This window comes from Salmo trutta, chromosome 26, assembly GCF_901001165.1.
Source record: "Salmo trutta chromosome 26, fSalTru1.1, whole genome shotgun sequence".
NCBI classification, from domain to species: Eukaryota; Metazoa; Chordata; class Actinopteri; order Salmoniformes; family Salmonidae; genus Salmo; species Salmo trutta.
The window spans coordinates 24,906,268-24,932,836 of record NC_042982.1 but is presented as its reverse complement, the minus strand read 5'-3'; the positions used below and the strand labels follow the sequence as shown (position 1 = coordinate 24,932,836).

Below are 26,569 nucleotides of genomic sequence, written 5' to 3'. Positions count from 1 at the left end.
ATGGAACTTTCCGCTCACTTTGCCCCCCTCCCTCTCTCTCTCCCCTCCCTCTCCTCTCACTCTGTGTTTGAGTTCTTCCTATTTAAATAGCTTTGAAAGCAGAAATGTTAGTAGGCCTAGTTAGGACTGAAGTAGAATTATGATTTTTGGGAAACACTGAAGGATAGGCCTACGTGAGAAGGGACGCTATTTGTTAAAATTAGCATTAGACCTACATGTATTATATTGTAAGAGTTCATAGGTTGTTAATAATCTCATACATTATTTACAGGTAATTTGTAAATGTTTATATGGTATTATTGGTCAGGTCAATGTTGTTGCCCTAACAATTTAGGCCTAATCAACAACATTAATGATTTGACCTTTATTGTAACAATTTCCAAACGTCTATAAACATCTTATGAGCTTTTTATAAACTGGTTATGAACCCTGCATAAACTCTCAACGTAAAGGGTAGCTACTGCAGCCTATCTTATCCAAACTGTCCACTATAAAGTAGAGACAGTTTGCTCTCAGCCTCTTTCAGATTGTTAACTTTCTGGCACTGGCTTTCTCTCAAAAAAAACTGCAGACAGTCCGCCCGACCAATCCCAGAACAGCGGAGTGGCGTCATAGCATCTGCAGCTCATTGAGATGAAAGGGAATGTTGAGGGCTGTGCTCAACTTCAAACCCAAGCCTGGCATCAAACAGCGAACCCTCAGATAAACCAAACAAACAGACCAGGGATCGCATAGAGGGAGGCGGCGCTGGAAGCGCATTTCAAAGCAGAATAACAACACAACCAGATCTCGACGCCTTGCACTTTGCAAACTCTTTGCATTTCCACATTTTAATGAGCCCTCTATCTTATATGCAATTGTATCGACATGAGGTTATTGTCATATGGTCATAATGACCTGTTTGTAGCAGTAGTGTCCACCCTGTGGTTGCGCTTTGATGTAGGCCTAGTGGCCGATCAGAGATCAGATTACATGCTTTAGATCGCAGCTATTCCTGCCTTTGATCTCCGCTCTGATTTTGTCTTCAATCCGGGGATTCGCCTGGACTGGAGTAGCGCAGTTGAGCAAAGAGCACATCGCATGGCTGGAATGGTCTGGAGACCTATGCAGAAGGCACAGGAGTGGATATCTGTCTGAAATTACACTCATTCAGGCAGGGAAAGGACAACTTAAGAACCCATCAGACTACAGCAGCACATACCAGGTAAAACGTGCGGAGGGCTGCAGTTGTTTTGTAACCAATATGATTTTGAGACATTCAACAAACTGAAACCATTAACACATATTTTGACTTTTGACAAGATCATTCTGTCATAGCCCTGGCTGGTTTGAGGAAGGATGAAGCATCATTGTCCTCGCTGAATATATCAACTAGCTCATAAAAAACATTGTTACAATGTTACAACATAGTTGAATATGTTGCAAAGTTGGTATGTTGTGTCTATGTTGTGATTGGTCACTATGTCAACCTGTTTGGAGGAAAGTGGCTGAGAACAAATATAATTTACCTGCTCATCAGTATTGTGGTCATTTTCACTGGCCATACATTGGGCTTTTGACAGCAATCCGAGGTTCCACAGTATTCCTTTATGTTTGTTTTTTGTTGTTGAACACAGAAGAAATTCACATCTTCATTCTATATCTTTCTCTCTTTTCCAGAGTCATTCTGCAGTAGCCCCTCAAAATGGCCTTGATACTTGGGCACACCTGGTTATTTCTACTGACGTTACATGTAATATACTCATCTCTGGTGAGTTCTTTCTGCTTTGAATTGACCCAACTAGTGTGATTCCAGGCGTTTGACAGGCCATTTATAGTCCGATCTGCGATCTGTAATGCCCACGTATAATAGACTATGTAATAGTCTCCATTTTAAATTACTGTTGTCAGATCTGGCATGGACATCAATGTGTGGACGGACAGATATAGTAGTCTACATAGTTTGAGGAGTAAAAGCCAGTGGGTAAAATAGTGGCACTATTGTAGGGGGATTACGCCCGCGCTGGACTCAGTCCACATGATCTCTTACTGATGAAAGGCGTGATGAAACGCAGGAATCACTAGCTGTTCAGTATCAAATGATTATTCCCTCTCAGGTTCCTGTAACAGCGGAGGAGGAGACCAGAGAATGCAGGGAACAGGAGTATAAGGATCAGCATGGGAACTGTAAACCCTGCAAGCAGTGCGACGCCGGGCAGGAGCTATCAAAGGTTTGGAGCCTAATAATGTACGCTATATAGACAGTAAAACTCAGACATCAATAAATGATGACCTCCTTATGAGTGCCCTTAAATGTACTGCACTTTACATACAGACTTTAAAAATCTGTGGGAAATGTAGTTGGCCCAATGATTCCATCTCAGTTGAACGAGTTTATAGCATGCTTCATCTCAGTTGAATGAGTTTATAGCATGCTTCATCTCAGTTGAACCAGTTTATAGCATGCTTCATCTCAGTTGAACGAGTTTATAGCATGCTTCATCTCAGTTGAACGAGTTTTTAGCATGCTTCATCTCAGTTGAATGAGTTTATAGCATGCTTCATCTCAGTTGAACGAATTTATAGCATGCTTCATCTCAGTTGAACCAGTTTATAGCATGCTTCATCTCAGTTGAACGAGTTTATAGCATGCTTCATCTCAGTTGAACCAGTTTATAGCATGCTTCATCTCAGTTGAACGAGTTTATAGCATGCTTCATCTCAGTTGAACAAGTTTATAGCTTGCTTCATCTCAGTTGAACGAGTTTATAGCATGCTTCATCTCAGTTGAACGAATTTATAGCATGCTTCATCTCAGTTGAACAAGTTTATAGCATGCTTCATCTCAGTTGAACCAGTTTATAGCATGCTTCATCTCAGTTGAAAGGAAAACATTTATCATTGTTTCCCTTGATCTATAAAAAGGAAAGAGACTAAAACCATGATAATACTAGATACAAACAGACCACTTAAATCATGTTGTAACTTCCTAAACCTGAATAACCTCTGGATAAGATATACCCTTGGTAAAAAAACATAGCTTTTTTTTGAAAGACAACCGTTCATGAATAGAATGGATTCCAGTGTTTAGAATAGTGAATCTTATCCAGGGGACTGAGGTTATTTATGACTTCCTCTGTTTAATGGAGAAAAGGGCCAAATGGCTTTTGTAGAACACAGACCGCTCTTTAATCAGTCACACCCATACTTCGACCCTCTGTTGCTGAATGGATTCCATTGTTTTTCCCCAAGTTCCCTGTCCAAGTTATTGTCTCCATTGTTTGATGGAAACCATGCATAAACATGCTGTACAGTGAGAGGGGTATGCCTTTTATCACTATTCTTGCCAAAGACATGGTGCTCTGTGTGGGCTGTGAAGAAATGGGTTGGAAGGCCCTGAGCAACGTTAGTTTAGCAATGCTCTTTCCCTCCTATCACTTAATCATATGCTCAACTAAGAACAGGTAAAAAAAAACCTTCCATCTTATACTAAATTTCCCTCTCATAAACATCTGTTGCACACATACTTGTCTACCAGGTTGTCTTTTATCTTGGTACACACAGACATGCAGTCAGTGGTGGTACGCTTCAGTGGGCCTCATGTTCCTCTGCCAGTTCAACAGTCATGAATACTCGGTGCCCTGGGGTCCTGGTTAATAATTGGCTGCCTCATTCATTCTAAGTCGTTGCGGGAAGCCATCTCACAGTGTAGGGAAGCTCCGAGCAGGTAAATAGTGCACCTCAGTGGGGAGGCTTTCTAATAAGGCTGATATATGGAATGTAATTATACCAACTTCACAAACCTATTAGCTCTTCGTTCAGGGAACCACCCAAGCATCAGGGATGTCCTTTATTAAAAAGTAGAACCCCGGGCCACCGGTGGTTTCAAGTGACAGATATAGCTAATATACGATTCACTCTGACCCAAGTGGTCTCGACAACAACCGTCATTAAAGTTTTGACCAGGGCCCAGGAACTTGGAGAACAAACAGGATGGTATTTAACGAGCTACCTGGCCTTGAGAGTCAGATTGTTGCGAGCTCTTCTGAGTATCACACAAATCAAATCAAATAACATTTTATTAGTCACATGCGCTGAATACAACAGGTGTAGACCTTACAGTGAAATGCTTACTTACGAGCCCCACAACTCTCACTTGTGCACTGGTTTCTTTTGTCTATTAAATCCTTGAACGAAAATGACAGAAGTCTTCACCTTGTCTTTCATCCAGCATTTCTTCACACTTGAGCAAATCTACCATTCCTAACAATACATACAGTACATATATACAGTACATACAGTACGTACATACATACATACAGTACATACATATTTACAGTACATACATACATACATACATACATACATACATACATACATACATACAGTACATACATACATACATACAGTACATACATACATACATACATACATACATACATACATACATACATACATACAGTACATACATACAGTTGAAGTTGGAAGTTTACATACACCTTAGCCAAATACATTTAAACTCAGTTTTTCACAATTCCTGACATTTAATCCTAGTAAAAATTCCCTGTCTTAGGTCAGTTAGTATCAACACTATTTTAAGAATGTGAAATGTCAGAATAATAGTAGAGAGAATGATTTATTTCTTTCATCACATTCCCAGTGGGTCAGAAATTCACATACACTCAATTAGTATTTGGTAGCATTGCCTTTAAATTGTTTAACTTGGTTCAAATATTTCGGGTAGCCGTCCACAAGCTTCCCACAATAAATTGGGTGAATTTTGGCTCATTCCTCCTGACATAGCTGGTGTAACTGAGTCAGGTTTGTAGGCCTCCTTGCTCGCACACACTTTTTCAGTTCTGCCCACAAATTTTCTATAGGATTGAGGTCAGGGCTTTGTGATGGCCACTCTAATACCTTGACTTCGTTGTCCTTAAGCCATTTTGCCACAGCTTTGGAAGTATGCTTGGGGTCATTGTCCATTTGGAAGACCCATTTGCGACCAAGCATTAACTTCCTGACTGATGTCTTGAGATGTTGCTTCAATATATCTACATTTTTTCTGCCTCATGATCATCTATTTTGTGAAGTGCACCAGACCCTCCTGCAGCAAAGCACCCCCACAACATGATGCTGCCACCCCCATGCTTCACGGTTGGGATGGTGTTCTTCAGCTTGCAAGCCTCCCCCTCTTTCCTCCTAACATAACAATGGTCATTATGGCCAAACAGTTCTATTTTTGTTTCATCAGACCAGAGGACATTTCTCCAAAAAGTGCAATCTTTGTCCCCATGTGCAGTTGCAAACCGTAGTCTGGCTTTTTTATGGCGGTTTTGAAGCAGTGGCTTCTGCCTTGATGAGCGGCCTTTCAGGTTATGTTGATATAGGACTCGTTTTACTGTGGATATAGATATTTTGTACCTGTTTCCTCCAGCATCTTCACAAGGTCCTTTGCTGTTCTTCTGGGATTGATTTGCACTTTTCGCACCAAAGTACGTTCATCTCTAGGAGACAGAATGTGTCTCCTTCCTGAGCGGTATGACGGCTGTGTGGTCCCATGATGTTTATACCATTGTTTGTGCAGATGAACGTGGTACAAGGATGAACCAGACTTGTGGAGGTCTACAATTCTTTTTCTGAGGTCTTGGCTGATTTCTTTTGATTTTCCCATGATGTCAAGCGAAGAGGCACTGAGTTTGAACGTAGGCCTTGAAATACATCCACAGGTACACCTCCAATTGACTCAAATGATGTCAATTAGCTTATCAGAAGCTTCTAAAGCCATGACATCATTTTCTGGAATTTTCCAAGCTGTTTAAAGGCATAGTCAACTTAGTGTATGTAAACTTCTGACCCATTGGAATTGTGATACAGTGAATTATAAGTGAAATAATCTGTCTGTAAACAATTGTTGGAAAAATGACTTGTGTCATGCACAAAGTAGATGTCCTAACCGACTTGCCAAAACTATAGTTTTTTAAGAAATTTGTGGAGTGGTTGAAAAACGAGTTTTAATGACTCCAACCTAAGTGTATGTAAACATCCGACTTCAACTGTACATACATACATACATACATACATACATACATACATACATACATACATACATACATACATACATACATACATACATACATACATACATACATACATACATGCATGCAGTTGAAGTCGGAAGTTTACATAGACTACCCAAAACGTTTGACCCAAGTTAAACAATTTAAAGGCAATGCTACCAAATACTAATTGAGTGTATGTGAACATCTGACCCATTGGGAATGTGATGAAATAAATAAAAGCTGAAATAAATCATTCTCTCTACTATTATTCTGACATTTCACATTCTTAAAATAGAGTGGTGATCCTAACTGACCTAAGACAGAGAATTTTTACTAGGATTAAATGTCAGGAATTGTGAAAAACGGAGTTTAAATGTATTTGGCTAAGGTGTATGTAAACTTCCGACTTCAACTGTACTACCATACATACATAGATACATACATACAGGAGTGACTGCCCCACATATAGTGCATGCATACTGGGAACTTTGCAGTGAGCCATTGGCAAAGAGACAACATGTCTTTGATTTGTAGACACTAGACATTGAAAGAGTGTGGCAGTGTGTGGGGAACGTTAGATGGCACACTGCATTAACAAACTCATTGTTTTCCGAGCTTGTTCATTACTGGATCAGATGACTGGCCCCCCTGGAGACTCTTGTGATTCCCTGCTGATCTCTCCCCGTCTGAACATACTTTAACCCCAGCTATCCAGCTCTCTTTCTTCCCTCCACACAGCTCTACATCTGTGCTGTTTTGCTTGGCATTCTCACCAAAAACTAAATCTGGAGATAGGAGTAAAATGAGACGATCAAGCACTGGCTTTTGTGCTCACTTTGAGGCTAGATCATCCTAAACCCATGGAAGTAATGACACACTTGAAAGCTAATTTGCCTATACCCATTAGCTCCATTTAAATGAGACTGTAGCATTATGTGATTCCTGGCTGCATCCCAAGATGGGATACCTTGACAGCATCTTTATTGTAAAAACAAAATGTGTTTCCATGCAATTATCTGAGATGTTTTCTCACATTAGACACCTGATCAGGTCAGGGTGTTAGACCTTGTTTTGATCCTTTGTTATTCATGCCAAAAGACTGAAAGAGATAATTCCTGGATGTTACAGCACTGCCTGGGTGGAGAGGGGACAAGTTGGCTGAGTGCTCCTTTTGTTCTGTGCCCTACCCTGGCATGTGTACGTGGCAGCCCCTCTCCTGCCATGCATTGCCACATGGAGAGAGTCTTTGCCAGCGCCCAGCTTTGTGGGGATCAATCCTCCTAGGGCCCCTTCATCTGGAAGTGGGACGATGATCCTCCATCCAAAACCACTCTAAACAGCTCTGCTCTGACTGCTTTGCAGCGGCTAGCCTTCCGTGGCGTGCACTAGGAGAAACTTCAGGCTCCAGGGTTCAACATCATCCACAAATCTAAATTCAAACCGTATTTCCTTCTCTCTGTTGTCATCATCCCCCTCCCCTCTCTCTCTCTCTCTCTCTCGCCTTTCCACTGTTCCCTGCTCTGCTGGTGTGAAGGTCCTTATATGGAGAGCACACAACAACAGCTGCATCCCTGCCCTAGCCCTCCTCTGGCCAGAGCCCAGGTCCAATGTCGTCTCATGTGTTTAGCTGAAATGGCCAAATTCCTCTATCTTCTGCCCTGACTCTGTAGGGCCATAATGGGATCCCCTCTTTGCCTCCCTTTTTTTCTTTGCCAGTCTGCCCAACCCCCGGGCTCCTGTGCCCACATTCCGGTGCTACTGCATGCCCAGGCGGTGAAACGGGACACGGTCGAGGAGAGAAGTGCCCTGCTTGAATCTGACCTTCACGTTAATGATATATGAGCCCCCCCCCCCCGCCTGGGAATGCAGTGTGGTAACAGTGGTTTAACAGTGGATGGGGGCAGCTGCTGCAGACAATAAAATGACTGATGTCATTCCAGCAGGGTCCTTTTACTTGGCGTGGGATGCGATGATCAGCAGGAATGTAAATGTTCCTATTACCATAGGAAATCAAGGTTGCCAGCCTCTGTGTGCCAAATAAATGCTATATAGTACCAAATAGGAATCACATTAACACTAGACCTACTACATACACCTCATTATATATTTTTAGACAGAACAGAAAAGGATATATTTTCGTGTCTAGAGGAAAGCCATGAGAGTTTGTGCACAGGCTAGAATGAAAGGTAGCCTGTGCATGGGAGAGAAAATAGAACTACTGGTACTCAGGCTGATTGGCAAAAACAATATAATGATATACTATATATATATATACATATATATATATATATATATATATATATATATATATATATATATATATATTATATATTCTCGTGTCCCCATTTATTGAGGTGTACCCATTAATCCAATGGTAAACAGATACACTCAGGTTATATAGATAATATATTCAGGGTGATAATATATCCAATATGGGTCTAGTAATATTGCCATTTTGGATTCGCTGTAGGGGTTAAAGCCTGACAACTAAGCTGGTTCCATTTTAGATCAGTCATTCAGTAATGAGATGCTGTGCTTTTTAAGTGCAGGTCCCATTGTAGAGACCAGGAGAGGTTTTCAACTTCTTACGCTTGTGCACCTCTCCATAATCCCTGCCCCCTAGCTAACTGAAGCGTTGCCTACATACACTGGCCTCTCAATCACCAGGACACTCGCTGAGTTGTTCCAGAAAGAACCAATCACACAAAAACCCAGCAATAAACTTGCAATAATACAACAGTGGGTGTCCCTGAGGGCCTTTTATCATTCAAATACTTTGCCATTCTGGGGCCTGCAGCGGAAGGCCCCTCATTGATTCTGAGAGAGTCAGGGGGATTATTGCCAGTGTAAGATGGACTCTCAAAAGATTCGGACTATTGTTCCCTTACGATCTTGGAAGCCAAGATCATTCTTTAATTCTAGACACCCTGGTATCCCACATTCAGAGCCTTTCTCCAGCTGCCCCCAGCCCCACCTCTCACCCGGGGGATTTCTCCTGTTAATCCCTCCAGGAATGTGGCTTTGGTTACGGAGAGGATGCCCGGTGCGTGTCCTGCAGAAGCAACCGCTACAAAGAGGACCGGAGCCTGCAGAAGTGCAAGCCCTGCCTGGACTGTGGCCTGAACAACCGCTTCCAGAAGGGCAACTGTTCCACCACCAGCAATGCTGTGTGCGGAGACTGTCTGCCCGGGTGAGGGAGGGCTTAATCTCTTACAACAACTACTCTACTTCTACTTCTAGTGAACTACTGCTCTGTTACTACAGATAATGGTCAAAGTATTGGTTCATTACCTCATACAATCAATTAAGCAGATTTATGAGAACTTTCATAATAATCCAATGCTATGTTGTGTTTAACAGGTTTTACAGGAAAACTAAGCTGAGCGGATTCCAAGATATGGAGTGCATACCATGTGGGGACCCTCCACCTCCGTATGAACCACACTGTGAGCACTCACACTCTCTTTTGTAACATCAGTTTATAAGTACTATCCGTAGCTTGAATGAGAAGTTGAGAACATCATTCATTGAGAAAACTATTGAACTCCATGCTAAAAGAAACAGCCAAGACCCCAAGAGCATGTTAGGCCATAAAAAAACACTATTTCTTATATTATTTTTTTTAACCTTTATTTAACTAGGAAAGTCAGTTAAGAACAAATTCACATACTGCACCTTCATCTAAAACATGCCAGCACAAGGCCCTTAGAGTAATCAGAACCACAACTCCAATGGATGGAGAAAATCATAGCTCATACAGTAAAGTCTCATTGAGCCAGCCAACTATGTTTATTGCTCAAATAAATGCTTAGTTTTACAACCAGGCCCATAAATGTTGAAATGGATACTGTTAGCATAATAGTCGGTTGTGCCAGAACTGGATTATTTTAGCTGGGACCATACAATACGACCCATCATCATCGCTCCATTCTCATGGACTGTTGAAAACCTCTTAAGTTAAAGTCTCCATCCACATATTTCAAGACGAAAAGGAGCTGCAATGTTTCGAAATACACTATATATACAAAAGTATGTGGACACCCCTTCAAATGAGTGGATTTGGCTATTTCAGTCACACCCGTTGCTGACAGGTGTATAAAATCGAGCACACAGCCATGAAATCTCCATAGACAAACATTGTCAGTAGAATGGCCTTTTTTATTTAATTTTACCTTCATTTAACCAGGTAGGCCAGTTGAGAACAAGTTATCATTTACAACTGCGACCTGGCCAAGATAAAGCAAAGCAGTGCGACAAAAACAACAACACAGAGTTACACATAAACAAACGTACAGTCAATAACACTAAATAAAATAAAAATAGAAAAATCAATGTACAGTGTGTGCAAATGTAGAAGAGTAGGGAGGTAGGCAATAAATAGGCCCTAGAGGCAAACATAATTACAATTTAGCATTAATAGTGGAGTGATAGATGTGCAGATGATGAATGTGCAAGTAGAGATACTGGGGTGCAAAAGAGCAAGAGGGTAAGTACTAATATGGGGATGAGGTAGTCGGGTGTGCTATTTACAGATTGGCTGTGTACAGGTACAGTGATCGGTAAGCTGCTCAGACAGCTGATGCTTAAAGTTAGGGAGGGAGATATAAGACTCCAGCCTCAGATTTTTGCAATTCGTTCCAGTTATTGGCAGCAGAGAACTGGAAGGAAAGGCGGCCACAGTAAGTGTTGGCTTTGGGGATGACCAGTGAAATATACCTGCTGGAGCGCATGCTACGAGTGGGTGTTGCTATGGTGACCAGTGAGTTGAGATAAGGCGGGGCTTTACCTTGCAAAGACTTATAGATGACCTGAAGCCAGTGGGGTTGGCGATGAATTTGTAGTGAGGGCCAGCCAAGGAGAGCATACACATCGCAGTGGTGGGTAGTATATGGGGCTTTGGTGATAAAACGGATGGCACTGAGATAGACTACATCCAGTTTGCTGAGTAGAGTGTTGGGGGCTATTTTGTAAATGACATCGCCGAAGTCAAGGATCAGTAGGATAGTCAGTTTTACGAGGGTAAGTTTGGCAGCATGAGTGAAGGAGGCTTTGTGAAATAGGAAGCCGATACTAGATGTAATTTTGGATTGGAGATGCTTAATGTGAGTCTGGAAGGAGAGTTTACAGTCTAACCAGACACCTAGGTATTTGTAGTTGTCCACATATTCTAGGTCAGAACCGTCCAGAGTAGTGATGCTAGTCAGGTGGGAGGGTGCAGGCAGCAATCGGTTGAAGAGCATGCACTTAGTTTTACTTGCGTTTAAAAGCAGTTGGAGGCCATGGAAGGAGTGTTGTATGGCATTGAAGCTCGTTTGGAGGTTTGTTAGCACAGTGTCCAAAGAAGAGCCAGATGTATACAGAATGGTGTCGTCTGCGTAGAGGTGGATCAGAGAATCACCAGCAGCAAGAGCGGCATCGTTGATATATACAAAGAAAAGAGTCGGCCTAAGAATTGAACCCTGTGGCACCCCATAGAGACTGCCAGAGGTCCGGACAACAGGCCCTCCGATTTGACACACTGAATTCTGTCTGAGAAGTAGTTAGTGAACCAGGCGAGGCAGTCATTTGAGAAGCCAAGGCTATTGAGTCTGCCGATAAAAATGCGGTGATTGACAGAGTCGAAAGCCTTGGCCAGGTCGATGAAGACGGCTGCACAATACTGTCTTTTATCGATTGCAGTTATGATATAGATCAGGACTTTGAGCATGGCTGACGTGCACCCATGACCAGCTCAGAAACCAGATTGCATAGTGGAGAAGGTACGGTGGGATTCGAAATGGTCGGTGATCTGTTTATTAACTTGGCTTTCTAAGATTTTAGAAAGGCAGGGCAGGATGGATATAAGTCTATAACAGTTTGAGTCTAGAGTGTCTCCCCCTTTGAAGAGGGGGATGACTGCGGCAGCTTTCCGATCTTTGGGGATCTCAGACGATATGAAAGAGAGGTTGAATAGGCTAGTAATAGGGGTTGCAACAATTTCGGCGGATCATTTTAGAAAGAGAGGGTCCAGATTGTCTAGCCCAGGTGATTTGTAGGGTTCCAGATTTTGCAGTTCTCTCAGAACATCAGCTGTCTGGATTTGGGTGAAGGAGAAGCGGGGGGGGGGGGGGCAAGTTGCTGCAGGGGGTGCTGAGATGTAGGCCAGGGTAGGGGTAGCCAGGTGGAAAACATGGCCAGCCGTGGAAAAATGCTTAATGAAATTATCATAGATGTATCAGTGGTGACAGTGTTTCCTAGCCTCAGTGCAGTGGGCAGCTGGGAGGAGGTGCTCTTATTCTCCATGGACTTTACAGTGTCCCAAAACTTTTTGGAATTAGTGCTACAGGAAGCAAATTTCTGTTTGAAAAAGCTAGCCTTAGCTTTCCTAACCTACTGGGTATATTGGTTCCTGACTTCCATGAAAAGTTGCATATCGTGGGGGCTATTCGATGCTAATTCAGAATGCCACAGGATGTTTTTTTGCTGGTCAAGGGCAGTCAAGTCTGGGGTGAACCAGGGGCTATATCTGTTCTTAGTTCTACATTTTTTGAATGGGGCATGCTTATTTAAGATGGAGAGGAAAACACTTTTGAAGAGGAACCAGGCATCCTCTACTGATGGGATAAGGTCAATATCCTTCCAGGATACCCGGGCCAGGTCGATTAGAAAGGCCTGCTCGCTGAAGTGTTTTAGGGAGCGTTTGACAGTGATGGGGGTGGTCGTTTGATCGCGGACCCAGTACGCACGCAGGCAATGAGGCAGTGATCGCTGAGATCCTGGTTGAAGACAACAGAGGTGTATTTAGAGGCCAGGTTCGTCAGGATGATATCTAAGAGGGTGCCCATGGTTACGGATTTAGGGTTGTACCTGGTAGGTTCCTTGATGATTTGTGTGAGATTGAGGGCATCTAGCTTAGATTGTAGGACGGCCGGGGCGTTAAGCATGTCCCAGTTTAGGTCACTTAACAGTACGAACTCTGAAGATAGATGGGGGGCGATCAATTCACATATGGTGTCCAGGGCACAACTGGGGGCCGAGGGGGGTCTATAACAAGCGGCAATGGTGAGAGACTTGTTTCTGGAAAGATGGATTTTTAAAAGTAGAAGCTCAAATTGTTTGGGCACAGACCTGGATAGTATGACAGAACTCTGCAGGCTATCTCTGTAGTAGATTGCAACCCCGCCCCCTTTCGCAGTTCTATCTCGTCGGAAAATGTTATAGTTAGGGATGGAAATTTCAGGATTTTTGGTGGCCTTCCTAAGCCAGGATTCAGACACGGCTAGGACATCCGGGTTGGCGGAGTGTGCTAAAGCAGTGAATACAACAAAGCTTCTAATGTTAACATGCATGAAACCAATTATTTTACGGTTACAGAAGTCAACAAATTAGAGCGCCTGGGGAATGGGAGTGGTGTTGGGGGCTGCAGGGCCTGGTTTAACCTCTACATCACCAGAGGAACAAAGGAGGAGTAGGATAGGAATACGGCTAAAGGCTAAAAGAACTGGTCGTCTAGTGCGTTCGGAACAGAGAGTAAAAGGAGCAGGTTTCTGGGCGCGGAAGAATAGATTCAAGGCATAATGTACAGACAAGGGTATGGTAGGATGTGAGTACAGTGGAGGTAAGCCTAGGCATTGAGTGATGATGAGAGAGGTTTTGTCTCTAGAGGCACCATTTAAGCCAGGTGCGGTCACCGTATGTGTGGGGGGTGGAACATAAGGGCTAGCTAAGGCATTTTGAGCAGGGCTGGAGGCTCTACAGTGAAATAAGATAAAAATTACTAACCAAAACAGCAATAGACAAGGCATATTGACATTAGGGAGAGGCATGTGTAGCCGAGTGATCATAGGCTCCAGTGAGTAGCTAGGCGAGCTGGAGGCACGGCAATTCAGACAGCTAGCAAGCCGGGGCTAGCAGCAGGCTAGCAGATGGGCCTCAGGGGGACGTCGTAACGGAGAGTTGAAACCCCCCTCGGACGGTTACGTTGGCCTTACTGAAGAGCTCAGTGACATTCAATGTGGCACCGTCATAGGATGCCACCATTCCAACAAGTCAGTTTGGCAAATGTCTGCCCTGCTAGAGCTGCCCCGGTCAACTGTAAGTGATGTTATTGTGAAGTGGAAAAATCGAGGAGCAACAACAGCTCAGTCGGGAAGTGGTAGACCACACAAGCTCACAGAACGGGACTGCTGAGTGCTGAAGCGCATAGTGCGTAAAAATCGTCTGTCTTCGGTTGTAACACTCACTACCGAGTTCCAAACTGCCTCTGGTAGCAACGTCAGCACAATAACTGTCCGTCGGGAGCTTCATGAAATGGGTTTCCATGGCCGAACAGCCGCACACAAGCCTAAGATCACCATGCGCAATGCCAAGCGTCGGCTGGAGTGGTGTAAAGCTCGCCGCCATTGGACTCTGGAGCAGGGGAAACGCGCTCTCTGGAGTGATGAATCACGCTTCACCATCTGGCAGTCCGACGGATGAATTTGGGTTTGGCGGGTGCCAGGAGAACACTACCTATCTCAATGCATAGTACCAACTGTAAAGTTTGGTGAAGGAGGAATAATGGTCTGGGGCTGTTTTTCATGGTTCGGGCTAGGCCCCTTAGTTCCAGTGTAAGGAATTCTTAACGCTACAGCATACAAAGACATTCTAGATGATTCTGTTTAGGGAAGGCTCTTTCCTGTTTCAGCATTACAATGCCCCCGTGGCCTGCAGAGCCCTGACCTCAACCCCATCGAATACCTTTTGAGACGAATTGGAACGCCGACTGTGAGCCAGGCCTAATCGCCCAACACCAGTGCCCGACCTCACAAATGCTCTTGTGGCTGAATGAAAGCAAGTCCCTGCAGAACTGTTCCAACATCTAGTGGAAAGCCTTCCCAGAAGAGTGGAGGCTGTTATAGCAGGAAAGGGGGGACCAACTCCATATTAATGCCCATGATTTTGGAATGAGATGTTCGATGAGCAGATGTCCACATCATTTTGGTCATGTAGTGGACCAGTGTTGAAATGATTGCATCACATCATGCTTATTTAGTTAGGTCTTGAATGGAATAAGAGAGCGCATTGCCACATGATGTACAGCTGAAGTCGGACGTTTACATACACTTAGGTTGGAGTCATTAAAACTTGTTTTTAAACCACTCCACACATTTTTTGTTAATAAACTATAGTTTTGGCAAGTCGGTTAGGACATTTACTTTGTGCATGACAAGTAATTTTTTCAACAATTGTTTACAGACAGATTATTTCACTTATAATTCACTGTACCACAATGGCTTATTAGCTTCTGATTGACTCAAATTATGTCAATTAGCCTATTGGAGGTATACCTGTGGATGTATTTCAAGGCCTACCTTCAAACTCCGTGCCTCTTTGCTTGACATCATGGGAAAATCAACAGAAATCAGCCAAGACCTAAAAAGAAAAAATTGTAGACCTCCACAAGTCTGTTTCATCCTTGGGAGCAATTTCCAAACGCCTGAAGGTACCACGTTCATCACATTCCCAGTCAGTCAGAAGTTTACATACACTCAATTAGTATTTGATAGCATTGCCTTTAAATTGTTTAACTTGGGTCAAACATTTCGGGTAGCCTTCCACAAGCTTCCCACAATAAGTTGGGGGAATTTTGGCCCATTCCTCCTGACAGAGCTGGTGTAACGGAGTCAGGTTTGTAGGCCTCCTTGCTCGCACACACGTTTTTCAGTTCTGCCCACAAATTTTCTATTGGATTGAGGTCAGGGCTTTGTGATGGCCACTCTAATACCTTGACTTCGTTGTCCTTAAGCCATTTTGCCACAGCTTTGGAAGTATGCTTGGGGTCATTGTCCATTTGGAAGACCCATTTGCGACCAAGCTTAACTTCCTAACTGATGTCTTGAGATGTTGCTTCAATATATCGGCTTGCAAGCCTCCGCCCTTTTTCCTCCAAACATAACAATGGTCATTATGGTCAAACAATTGTATTTTTGTTTCATCAGACCAATGATTTCTTCAGACCAACATTTCTTCTAAAAGTATGATCCTTGTGCCCATGTGCAGTTGCAAACCATAGTCTGTCTTTTTTATGGCGGTTTTGGAGCAGTGGCTTCTTCCTTGCTGAGTGGCCTTTTAGGTTAATTCGATATAGGACTCGTTTTACTGTGGATATAGATAATTTTGTACCGGTTTCCTCCAGCATCTTCACAAGGTCCTTTGCTGTTGTTCTGGGATTGATTTGCACTTTTCGCACCAAAGTACGTTCATCTCTAGGAGACAGAACGCGTCTCCTTCCTGAGCGGTATGATGGCTGCGTGGTCCCATAGTGTTTATACTTGCGTACTATTGTTTGTACAGATGAACGTGGTACCTTCAGGCGTTTAGATATTGCTCCCAAGGATGAACCAGACTTGTGGAGGTCTGCACTGAGTTTGAAGGTAGGCCTTGAAATACATCCACACCTCCAATTGACTCAAATTATGGAAATTAGCATATCAGAAGCTTCTAAGCCATGACATAATTTTCTGGAATTTTCCAAGATGTTTAAAGGCACAGTTAACTTAGTGTATGTAAACTTCTGACCCAATGGAATTGTGATACTGTGAATTATAAATGAAATAATCTGTCTGTAAACAATTGTTGGAAAAATGACTTGTGTCATGCACAAAGTAGATGTCCTAAACGACTTGCCAACTATAATTTGTTACCAGGAAATTTGTGGAGTGGTTGAAAAACAAGTTTTAATGACTCCAACCTAAGTGTATGTAAACTTCCGACTTCCACTGTATCTTCAGAGAGGACATTCTTAAACTGTGTAGTGCAATTTGCTAGCACTTTCTATGTATCCACGGAGGTCTATTAAGCATTTCTTAAAGGGGGTTTTGTTCATAAAGCAGCGTATTGAATTCCAGTAGGCCACTACTACATCTCATTAGCCACCTTTTTCCGGCCATTACCAGTGGTTAAGTAGAGCCTTATGATTTTCGGCACTCACACAGAGAGAGTGGGATAGCTAACTTATACCTTTTGGTAATTGAGTGTGACTTCCTGATGCTTCTGGAGGCCACAGCTGTTCCTTGAGAAGGTTTGGCAGCCTGTGTGTATGAGCCGTCCAGCCAGGTCTAGCACCCCTCTGTTAGATAAATGAAGACGTCTCCAGGATATCAGACAACTTGAACTCACAAACTCAGTTTACATTTGCTCTTCCTGGGGATGTAAAAATGTTTGCTCAAATGTAGTATGTAAAGCTGTGTCCCACCCTCAATATGAGGTAGTTTTATTACTACCATTACTACCAAAATATTTATTTTCAAGCAATAACTATAAAGCATGCAATATTAGTAAGAGAGTCTACATATGACTAAACCATATGTAATCACCCTGAACATGGGCCTTGGGACATCTAAGCTATGCATGTCTGTCTGTCTGTCTATTTGGCTGGCTGTCTGGCTTGCCATTTTGATTGCAGAGGCCCATGAAACAAAATGGCCATTGTGTCCCAGAGAGAGCAAAGCTGGTAGTTACTACAGGGAGTCTCAGTGGAATGCTTCCAAATGTTTGAAAGTCTTCATATCTCTTCCTCCGGTTTTATCTTGTGGACGGTGGTGAAAACTTAAAGGGCAGATCATTCTAGCCATACTGGCCCTGGTCTAAGCTGCAGCTGTGCAGGGAGGCACTTCAGTCTCCCAGACAGTTTCTGGAGCAAAGTAAAAATGAGATTGTGTTTTATGGATTCCTTCAGTCGCTTTAATGTATTTCCTCTGCTGTTGTTTATATCTGTGTCATGGTAGAGTTGTATTAGTTGTCTGGCGAGAGGCCGACCGTATTCCCCCCAATCCCCAGCTCCAGAACCGTTTTGCCATTTTTTACTCATTCCAAACAGATTTACGCCAAGGTCAAATGGGAATTTAGTCTGTTGGTTTGGTAATAGAAAAAACAATCATTGCTTTGGCTATAAGCTGTTTTTTGTTCCACCCCCTGACATTCCTTTTATATAAGTTGGAAGCTTAACAGTCAGATAATATTTTTTGGCACTTTAAATCAAATCATTTCAAAATGTATTTGTCACATATGCAAAATACAACAGGTGTAGACCTTACAGTGAAATGCTTACTTACAAGCCCTTAACACTTTTTTCCTTAAACTGCATTGTTGGTTAAGTATTTACTAAAATAAACTGAAGTAAAAAAAGAAAAAAAAGAAAAACTAATAATTAAGGATCAACAATAAAATAACAGTAGTGAGGCTATATACAGAGGGTACTGGTACAGAGTCAATGTGCGGGGGCACCGGTTAGTCAAGGTAATTGAGGTAATATGTACATGTAGGTAGATGTAAAGGGACTATGCATGGTTAATAAATAGAGAGTAGCAGCAGCGTAAAAATGGAGGAGGGTGGGACAATGCAAATAGTCCGGGTAGCCATTTCATTAGCTGTTCAGGAGTCTTATGGCTTGGGGGCTTGGGCCTTTTGGACTTAGACTTGGCGCTCCGGTACCGATTGTCATGCGGTAGCAGAGAGAACATTTGGACCTAGACTTGGCGCACCGGTACCGCTTGCCGTGCGGTAGCAGAGAGAACATTCTATGACTGGGGAGGCTGGAGTCTTTGGCAATTTTTTGGGCCTTCCTCTGACACCGCCTGGTATAGAGATCCTGGATAGCAAGAAGCTTGGCCCCAGTGATGTACTGGGCCGTACACACTACCCTCTGTACTGCCTTGAAGTTGGAGGCCGAGCAGTTGCCATACCAGGCGATGATGCAACCAGTCAGGATGCTCTCGTTGGTGCAGCTGTAGAACCTTTTGAGGATCTGAGGACCCATGCCAAATCGATTCAGTCTCATGAGGGGGAATAGGCATTGTTGTGCGCTCTTCACGACTGTCTTGATGTGTTTGGACCATGATAGTTTGTTGGCGATGTAGACACCAAGGAACTTGAAGCTCCCAACCTGCTCCAATACAGCCCCGTTGATGAGAATGGGGGCGTGATCGGTCCTCCTTTTTCTGTAGTCCACAATCATCTCCTTTGTCTTGATCACATTGAGGGAGAGGTTGTTATCTTGGCACCACATGGCCAGGTCTCTGACCTCCGACCTATAGGCTGTCTCATCGTTGTCGGTGATCAGGCCTACCACTGTTGTGTTGTCTGCAAACTTAATGATGGTGTTGGAGCCTTGCTTGGCCATATCTCAAACCAGGATTTCACAGCATACACAAAAGGAAGTCAGTTCAATTTTGTTTGAAGCAATCCGATGCAAATTCCAAAAGCGTGCAGGTCAGCCTGTTGAAAGACAATGCAGACTCTTATCATATCTTCATACAACTGTAACACTTTTCCTAGAGATAGGGCATGTGGCCAGGGCTACTCAAGACTCTAAAACTCATGACCCGACTGATATCCATCCTCATTTCTCTCAATTTGTTACATTCAGACAACTTTATTTCAACCTTTCTTTTCTTCTACTTTCCTCACTTTAAAGGTCCATGCCATGTCTCCTAACCACTGACTGTAAAAAAGTACAGCGTTAGCGGCATGCAGGAAATTATCTAGATTGAGTTGCAAACCAACGCATGCCAAATGAGAGCGGTCAACCCTTAAAATCAACTCCACCAAAACAAAGTCACTCAAGAGCCAATCAAGACATGACATGTGACGTGTTTACGCTCAGAGCAACAAAACTCCTCACCACTGCCGTAATCATGTATCCTTGCAAATGTATAAAACCACAACTGCATAGCAATGCTAGTTTGTTTTTCTTGCAACACTAAAAGGGGTGTTGGCTGTATTTATGATAGGAAGATCTGTTTAGCCTAAGACAAACTCTTGGTTGTGGAGGGCTCATACCTCTTTGGCAATGGGAAGTCATTCCAGTCAAAATCTCCAAAGTTTCACAAGTGATGGGGGATGGGGGTTATCATTAGTTTTCAGAAGGGGCCATTCATACTTCCCACTTGGCAAAAACGGGTTGAATCAACATTGTTTCCACATAATTTCAACCCAAAAAAGGAATGTGATAATGTTGAATCAATGTGGAAACTGATTTGAAAAAAGTTATCAATGTAAGAGAATTTTGTATTTCTTTCACCTTACCTTACCATTTTTTGTTGATTTCAAAACTAGACGTTGAACTGACGTATGTGCCCAGTGGGTTGGTGGTTCCCTGTCTCTTTGTGGCCTGTCATACATAAGGCCATGACTTTAAGTTTGGCATTCCTAAAAGTCAACAGGGAGAGAGGAGAGCATATATCAAAACAAGCAGTTTATTGGCAGAGTGCGGTGTGTTGATACGATCAGCAAGTGAGGTCTCCTCAATGGGCCAGCCTTAATCTGTGTTTTCTGCAGCTGTCTGGGAGTGATAAGGGCTGCCACTGGGCTGGGGTGTGGGGAAGACACAGCTGGCTGCAGAGGGGAGTGGGGAGGGCTGACTGGATCAGAGGTGGGACGGCTTTGACATTGGGTCTCAACAACTGTACAGTGGAAGAAAACGTCTGAGAGGGTGTCTGCACCATGGTGAGAAAATGATGTGCCTTGCTTGTGTAAGCATGGGTGTAGGTGTAAGCATGGGTTTAGGTGTTCAGTCAAATCTTTCAGCAAGTCATTTTGGATTACTTTGATAGAGGACGTTACAAAATGTTATTAGGAAGCACATTCCAAAGATTTTTTTTCAAGTTGTTTGATTTTGTGGAGAATGTTACTGTATCCTCACAAAATCATGTCAACCTATATCAAGTTATATTCCGCTATATAAACTGCCTCGTGTAATTTATGTATTTGCCTTGATCTGAGCAGTGCACTCCTGTTGACTCAATTCTCAAAACTGGTTTCTGTCATAACAGTTTTGAAGACCTACAGTATCTCCTCTGAAACGTCCTAATCTTGTTTTAATAAGCCGTTATCACCTGTTTGTTTACAATGAAATATTTAAATGATTATTTATTTAGCCCCCGGGTCAAACTGAAATTTTAAGCTTTGCTGGCAGTTTGGGATTTTTTTCTTCCTCAGATGGAATGTACAAATACCCTTATCCTCTATCCCGCTGGAATATAAAACCATTGGCCAATGCTAAAGTAATGTTTACATTGCATAACAAAGGGCTCTTGAATTTGAAAAGGCCAAACCCACTTTCTTTATGATTAATGTACTAAAAAGCTAACAGCGATTGAAGGGGCCTATTGAAAAAGATTTTTCAAATTAAAAAGATATTAAACAGATCTCACACAATAACTAGTTTCTCTATGGGGAGCGAGTAGCCAGTCACTTTTTCATAGTAGGAAAATTATTACTTTAGGTATTTTGTTTGTTCTCTATGTAACCCTACACTTCAACTATGCACAGGTCATAACTCACTTTAAATTCTATAAGAATTGTTGTGATGAGAGAGAGTAATATTTACCAAAAATTACAATCACAGATAATACAATCATACCTCTGTTGCTTGTTGAAATAATATCAGTGGCCTTATTGCACGTGTTTACCTTGTGACGAGACATTCGTCATGTACCAAATTATTTCTCAACAAAGTTTGTTTGCTTTGTTGAGGAATTAAGCAGGTAGTGATATCCAATAAAGAATCATTACATTTTAGTCATTGAATCATAATTTAGCATAAGGAGATTGTATCTAATTTGTTATGACATCTGGCAAATTAAGCCCCGATGTTCCATATTGGTGGGAAAGTGTTTAATGAGAAGCTGTCCTCAAGGCCAGGTCCGTTGATGTGAGAGTGTGTGAACAGTTTGGGGTGGGGAGCCTAGACAGTGACATCAGATTTCCCTGGGGGCTAGCCTAGGACAGCGGCAGCAGTTGCAGTAATGGGATAAACACACATGCACAAATGTGCGCACACACACCAGGCTTGTTTCAAACGTCTGGCCAGACTGCACAGACTTAATGATGGGCTGTCTGACTGGCATGAGAGGGCCTTGGGGTAGGGGGAAGAATGACTAATAACTCATCCTCTGGAGGGAGGGAGGGAGGGAGGGAGGGAGAGAGAACGAGCGAGAGAGAGAATCTGCTCCAGGCTTTCTTCTTTGAGCCTCTGTCTCCTTGGAGGACTCAGTGGGTCAAAGATAGCTACTACATACCAATAATAAACATAGACCTAGAAAGGAGACATAATTCAGGTGTAGAAAAATACTTGTTTTCAATTATGGCCAGATTTTACTAGCAAGGTTATGACACAGTCGACTCTAAAATGTAGTCGTTCTCAAACTAGACAGTTCAAAAAACATATTTTATTTTCCTTTTTACAACTTCCCTTGTAAATTCCCATGTTATTATGTCAGAAGAACTACAGTGGTGACATTTGTTGCTCATATTTACTGTCTCTATCTCTGCCCCTGCAGGCAGCGGGCGGGTGAACCAGGTCCCCATCCCCCCGGTGGTGACCAGCCCTCGGGACATGGCCCTGGCAGCAGTCATCTGCAGCGCTCTGGCCACTGTGCTGCTGGCCCTACTCATCCTCTGTGTCATCTACTTCAAGAGACAGCTGCTGGAGAAGAAGCCCAGCGGTGAGTGACCAACTTGAGCTTGAAATAAGTTATTACAATGTTGTGGAAATCTCAGTGCAGCATTGGGACCAACAGGTGGCTTTGCTATAGAAATATAGCAGCTGCTATCTTGCACTTGTTTAGGGTCTCCATTATGAAAGTGTATTTTTGCCTCAGCATCTCTAAGGTCCCAGGACAGTCCATACAGTGGAGCAGAGTTGTCGTGCCTGGACCGACGGAGGCTCCATGATTTCCCTCAGCGCCCATGCTGCCAGTGTCACCACGGGCCAGGCCACACCTGTGGTAGGTCCTATTACTGGTGGGCTTCTACATTCACATCACTCTTTATGAGCCTTGGTTCTCAAGCCGGTCACTCTGTCAAGTTGTGTGGAGTCTTTGACTGTATCACTATGGTACTGGCATCGCTGTATGGCGAGGCTTCTTGGCTAGGTCATCCATGCTTTCTGATGGTTGGCGGTCAGTACACGTTTCTTTCCTGTGTGATCTCCAGGCCCAGTGCACCTGATCCCCTCCCTGTGCTGTGATGAAAGCTGCTGTTTGGGCCGAAGCAGAGACACCAGCCCCTTCCAGTCCCAGATCAGCCTCAACGAGGGGTGAGGAGCATGACACAACACCACTCCCCTCACCTCCACTCAAAACCATCAACCACCATTAATTAACCACCGATCTACATCATTTAACATTGTTCAACACCATACACCATCATAATTCATCAACACCAATCAACATCTATTCTAGTACATGGGTGCCCAAATATGAGTCAAAAGAACCAGTAACAAGTACAGCAACTGATATTGCTTGACATCATGTCTCCTGGATTCCCAGAAAGACCTAGAGGTGTAGACAGACATACAGTAAACCATTTCTGTGGTGGATAATGTTTGCGAAACCAAACAACATTCCTTTACACACCTCTGGTTCAGAACAGGAAGAGAAACACGGACAAGGCCAAAAACAATCTTGTTATGGTGTTAACTTTGGGTCTGTTTGGGAGATTACTGTCAGAGAAGTGCCTCCCTGGGACTGTGGTTGGATCATTACAGCTGGGACTGGGAGAGATTTATGATGCTGACACGGTCTCCATTTTCAGATGTGGCGTGAACCCCTGTGAGGAGAATGTCCTGGCCTATCTGAAAGCATATCCAGAGCCCTGCATCTCCAGAGAGGCCGACGAGACATGGCTACTCATGCAGAACCCCGACTGTGCCGAAAGCTTGGGACCACCCTGCTGCAACCAAGAGGAAGAGGGTGAGGAAGACGAGGAAGAAGAGGAGGGGTGCAGGACAAGTGAGGACACACAGGAGAAATCAACTGAACAGGCTAGACAGAGCCAGGAGAAGACTGGTGCCCTGAAAGAGGTCCTCCTTCCAAAGCAGCAGCCATCTTCACTGGAAGGTCAGTGGTGTCTTGCTGTACTGTATGAACTTTAATGCAGACACACACAGAATGATCCTCATTGTAAATACAGTTTGAAATTGAGCGATGCTTGGTGTATAACATACTTCAGATGCTCACTTAGGGTAAGCTTTCCCAGTAGTTATACATGAACCAAGCCAATGAGCGATTAACAAACACAGTAACACACTATTCTTCACTGTGTCAAGAAAAGAGGAAAGTATATGAGTGCAAACACTATTAAGCTCAGGAAACTGAAGGCCTTAGGTAAACTATGACATGAAAGGAATGCGCTGTAAAGAAGAATCACTGCTTCTCCTTCCCCTCAAAAACGATTTAGAATTCTTCTGCATAGCATACCTGTTTAATATGAAATTGCAGAGATAAGAAACGGTTGAGTCCATTAAAACAGATACACTGAAGCTTTTTCCATAAATAGTGTGTATCTGCTAAATGGAGCTTCAGAGCCAGAGCAGATTGTCTGAACTGATGGAATCCAGTGAGTGAGCTCAGAGTAGAGCAGCAGAAGCCCCAGAAAAACACAGTCAAGTAGAAAGCTACAACACAGAAGCATCAGGACAGAGGAGACATTGTGTCCTAACAGCATAGCTCAAACACACACACGCATATACTTATTTTACCACAACTGTTGCACTCCCTTTGATTGGCAGGGACAGTGTTGTGTCCATGGAAACTGGAACTAGTCAAGAAGCAAAGAAAGGGCCAGGCAGCGATCCCAGCTGAGCTTTCTGATGTTGGGACTTGGTACCTGCCTGACCTATGTTAGGTAGATAGATTACTAATGACCGTGTGTGCTTTTCTCCTCTCTCTTTTTCCAGGATGACATGGATTTATTTGGCTCGTGTTCCACCCTTGAACCGCCCTGGACCTGAAAAGAGTGCAGAAAGATCCCGTTTCAGATTACACTAGCCCACAGACCAATTCCCAAAAAGTGTGTGGTACAGAATCTCTTTCAAGCGGTTTGTGACCCACAACCTTCTGTCACACATCTGAAGGGACTATGTACAGTGCTATGAAAAAGTATTTGCCCCCTTTCTAATTTTGCATATTTTTTATACTAAATGTTATCAGATCTTCAATCAATACCTAATATTAGATAAAGGGAGCCTAAGTGAACAAATAACACAGCAATCACATACTTATTTCATAAATAACGTTATGCAACACCCAATGCCCATGTGTACAGCAAAGCATCCCCAAACCATCACACTACCACCACCATGCTTGACCGTTGGTATAAGGTTGAATGCAGTGTTTGGTTTTTGACAGGCATAATGGGACCAATGTTGTCTAAAAGGTTATACTTTTGACTCATCTGTCCAGAGAACAAGAGTCTTAATGATCATCCAGGTGCTTCTTAGCAAACTTGAGCTAATTTTTGGACAAGATGGGTCCCATTATGTCTGGCGAAAACCAAACACTGCATTCCACAGTAAGAACCTCATACCAATGGTGTTGGTAGTTTAAGGGTTTGGGGATGACTTGCCTTAATAGAAGGACTCATGAATTATGTTCTGTATCAGAGAATTCTACAGGAGAATGTCAGGCCATCCGTCTGTGAGCTGAAGCTGCAGCTGGGTCATGCAGCAAGACAATGATCCAAAACACACAATCAAGTCCACATGAAAATGGTTAGAAAGCAACAAATTTGAAGTTTTGGAATGGCCTAGTCAAAGTCCAGACCTAGTCCCAATTGAGATGTTGTGGCAGGACATGAAACGAGCAGTTAATGCTTGAAAACCCACAAATGTTGCTGAGTTAAAGCTGTTCTGCATGCAGGAGTGGGCCAAAATTCTTCCACAGCGTTGTGAGAGACTGATCAACAAATAAAGGAAGCATTTGGTTGCAGTCATTGCAGCTAAAGGTGGCACAACCAGGTATTGAGTATAAGGGGGCAATTACTTTTTCACACAGGGGAATTGGGTGTTGCATAACTTTGTTAATTAAATAAATAATTATAAATGTTTTGTTATTTGTAAATTCAGGTTGCCTTTATCTAATATTGGGTTTTGGTTGAAGATCTCATAACATTCAGTATAAAAATATGTACAAATTTGGAAAATCAGAAAGGGGGCAAATACCTTTTCACAGCACTGTAAATAAATGCTAACAAATGACTTCGCAGCAAAATAAAGCACAAGAGCAGAGCCTGAAAAGAGGCTGCCGGTCCAGAGGCTGATGTAATGAAGTTGAAAGGATGCTAAATGATTGTTGACTGGTACAAAGTAAATAGATGCCGTCCCCTTTGTTTCTGATGTCTGCTTAAGTAGGTGACTAGCAGCAACGGTACCACAGTGTGACTGTGACTATTGATGTGTTTTGTCATGAAGTCGCTGTTACAAGTTAATAACTGGCAACATCTCCTTAAAGGGCCTAAGAGAAGCATGTCAAAACGTACATCTGTGATTTCTGGTGCACATGGAAGACAATCTAGATAATACTGAACAAGTTAAGACAATGAGGAATGTTTGTGTGTGATATCAAATTTGTTGTAGATATTGTAAAATAGAAAATAGGTTAATATTTTTGTAATGTAGACATGACTGACTAGTGACAAATATGCCTGCTTTTTTCAGTTGTAGTATTGGTGGTTGTGCATATACACTTTCATTTGATATATTTGTAAATAAACCACTTCAACAAGACAAA

General features: G+C 43.0%; 1 protein-coding gene across 1 annotated transcript; it reads left to right on the top strand.

Annotated features, from left to right (window-relative positions):
* Positions 1 to 580: 580 nt before the first annotated feature.
* LOC115163511 (tumor necrosis factor receptor superfamily member 19) lies at positions 581 to 26,569 on the top strand. Its single transcript, XM_029715486.1, has 10 exons — positions 581 to 1,204; positions 1,660 to 1,750; positions 2,097 to 2,210; positions 9,050 to 9,228; positions 9,399 to 9,484; positions 22,340 to 22,504; positions 22,661 to 22,786; positions 22,995 to 23,097; positions 23,595 to 23,899; positions 24,739 to 26,569. Exons 2-10 carry the CDS (start codon positions 1,685 to 1,687, stop codon positions 24,741 to 24,743), a joined length of 1,149 nt encoding a protein of 382 aa, XP_029571346.1. The 5' UTR covers positions 581 to 1,204; positions 1,660 to 1,684; the 3' UTR covers positions 24,744 to 26,569.

Excerpts from the sequence above, each read along its gene's own strand:
- LOC115163511 (XM_029715486.1), top strand. The coding sequence starts at position 1,685 with ATGGCCTTGATACTTGGGCACACCTGGTTATTTCTACTGACGTTACAT. Across the intron at positions 9,229-9,398 it reads TGCGGAGACTGTCTGCCCGG|GTTTTACAGGAAAACTAAGC; the intron begins GTGAGGGAGGGC and ends TGTGTTTAACAG. Across the intron at positions 9,485-22,339 it reads ACCTCCGTATGAACCACACT|GCAGCGGGCGGGTGAACCAG; the intron begins GTGAGCACTCAC and ends CTGCCCCTGCAG.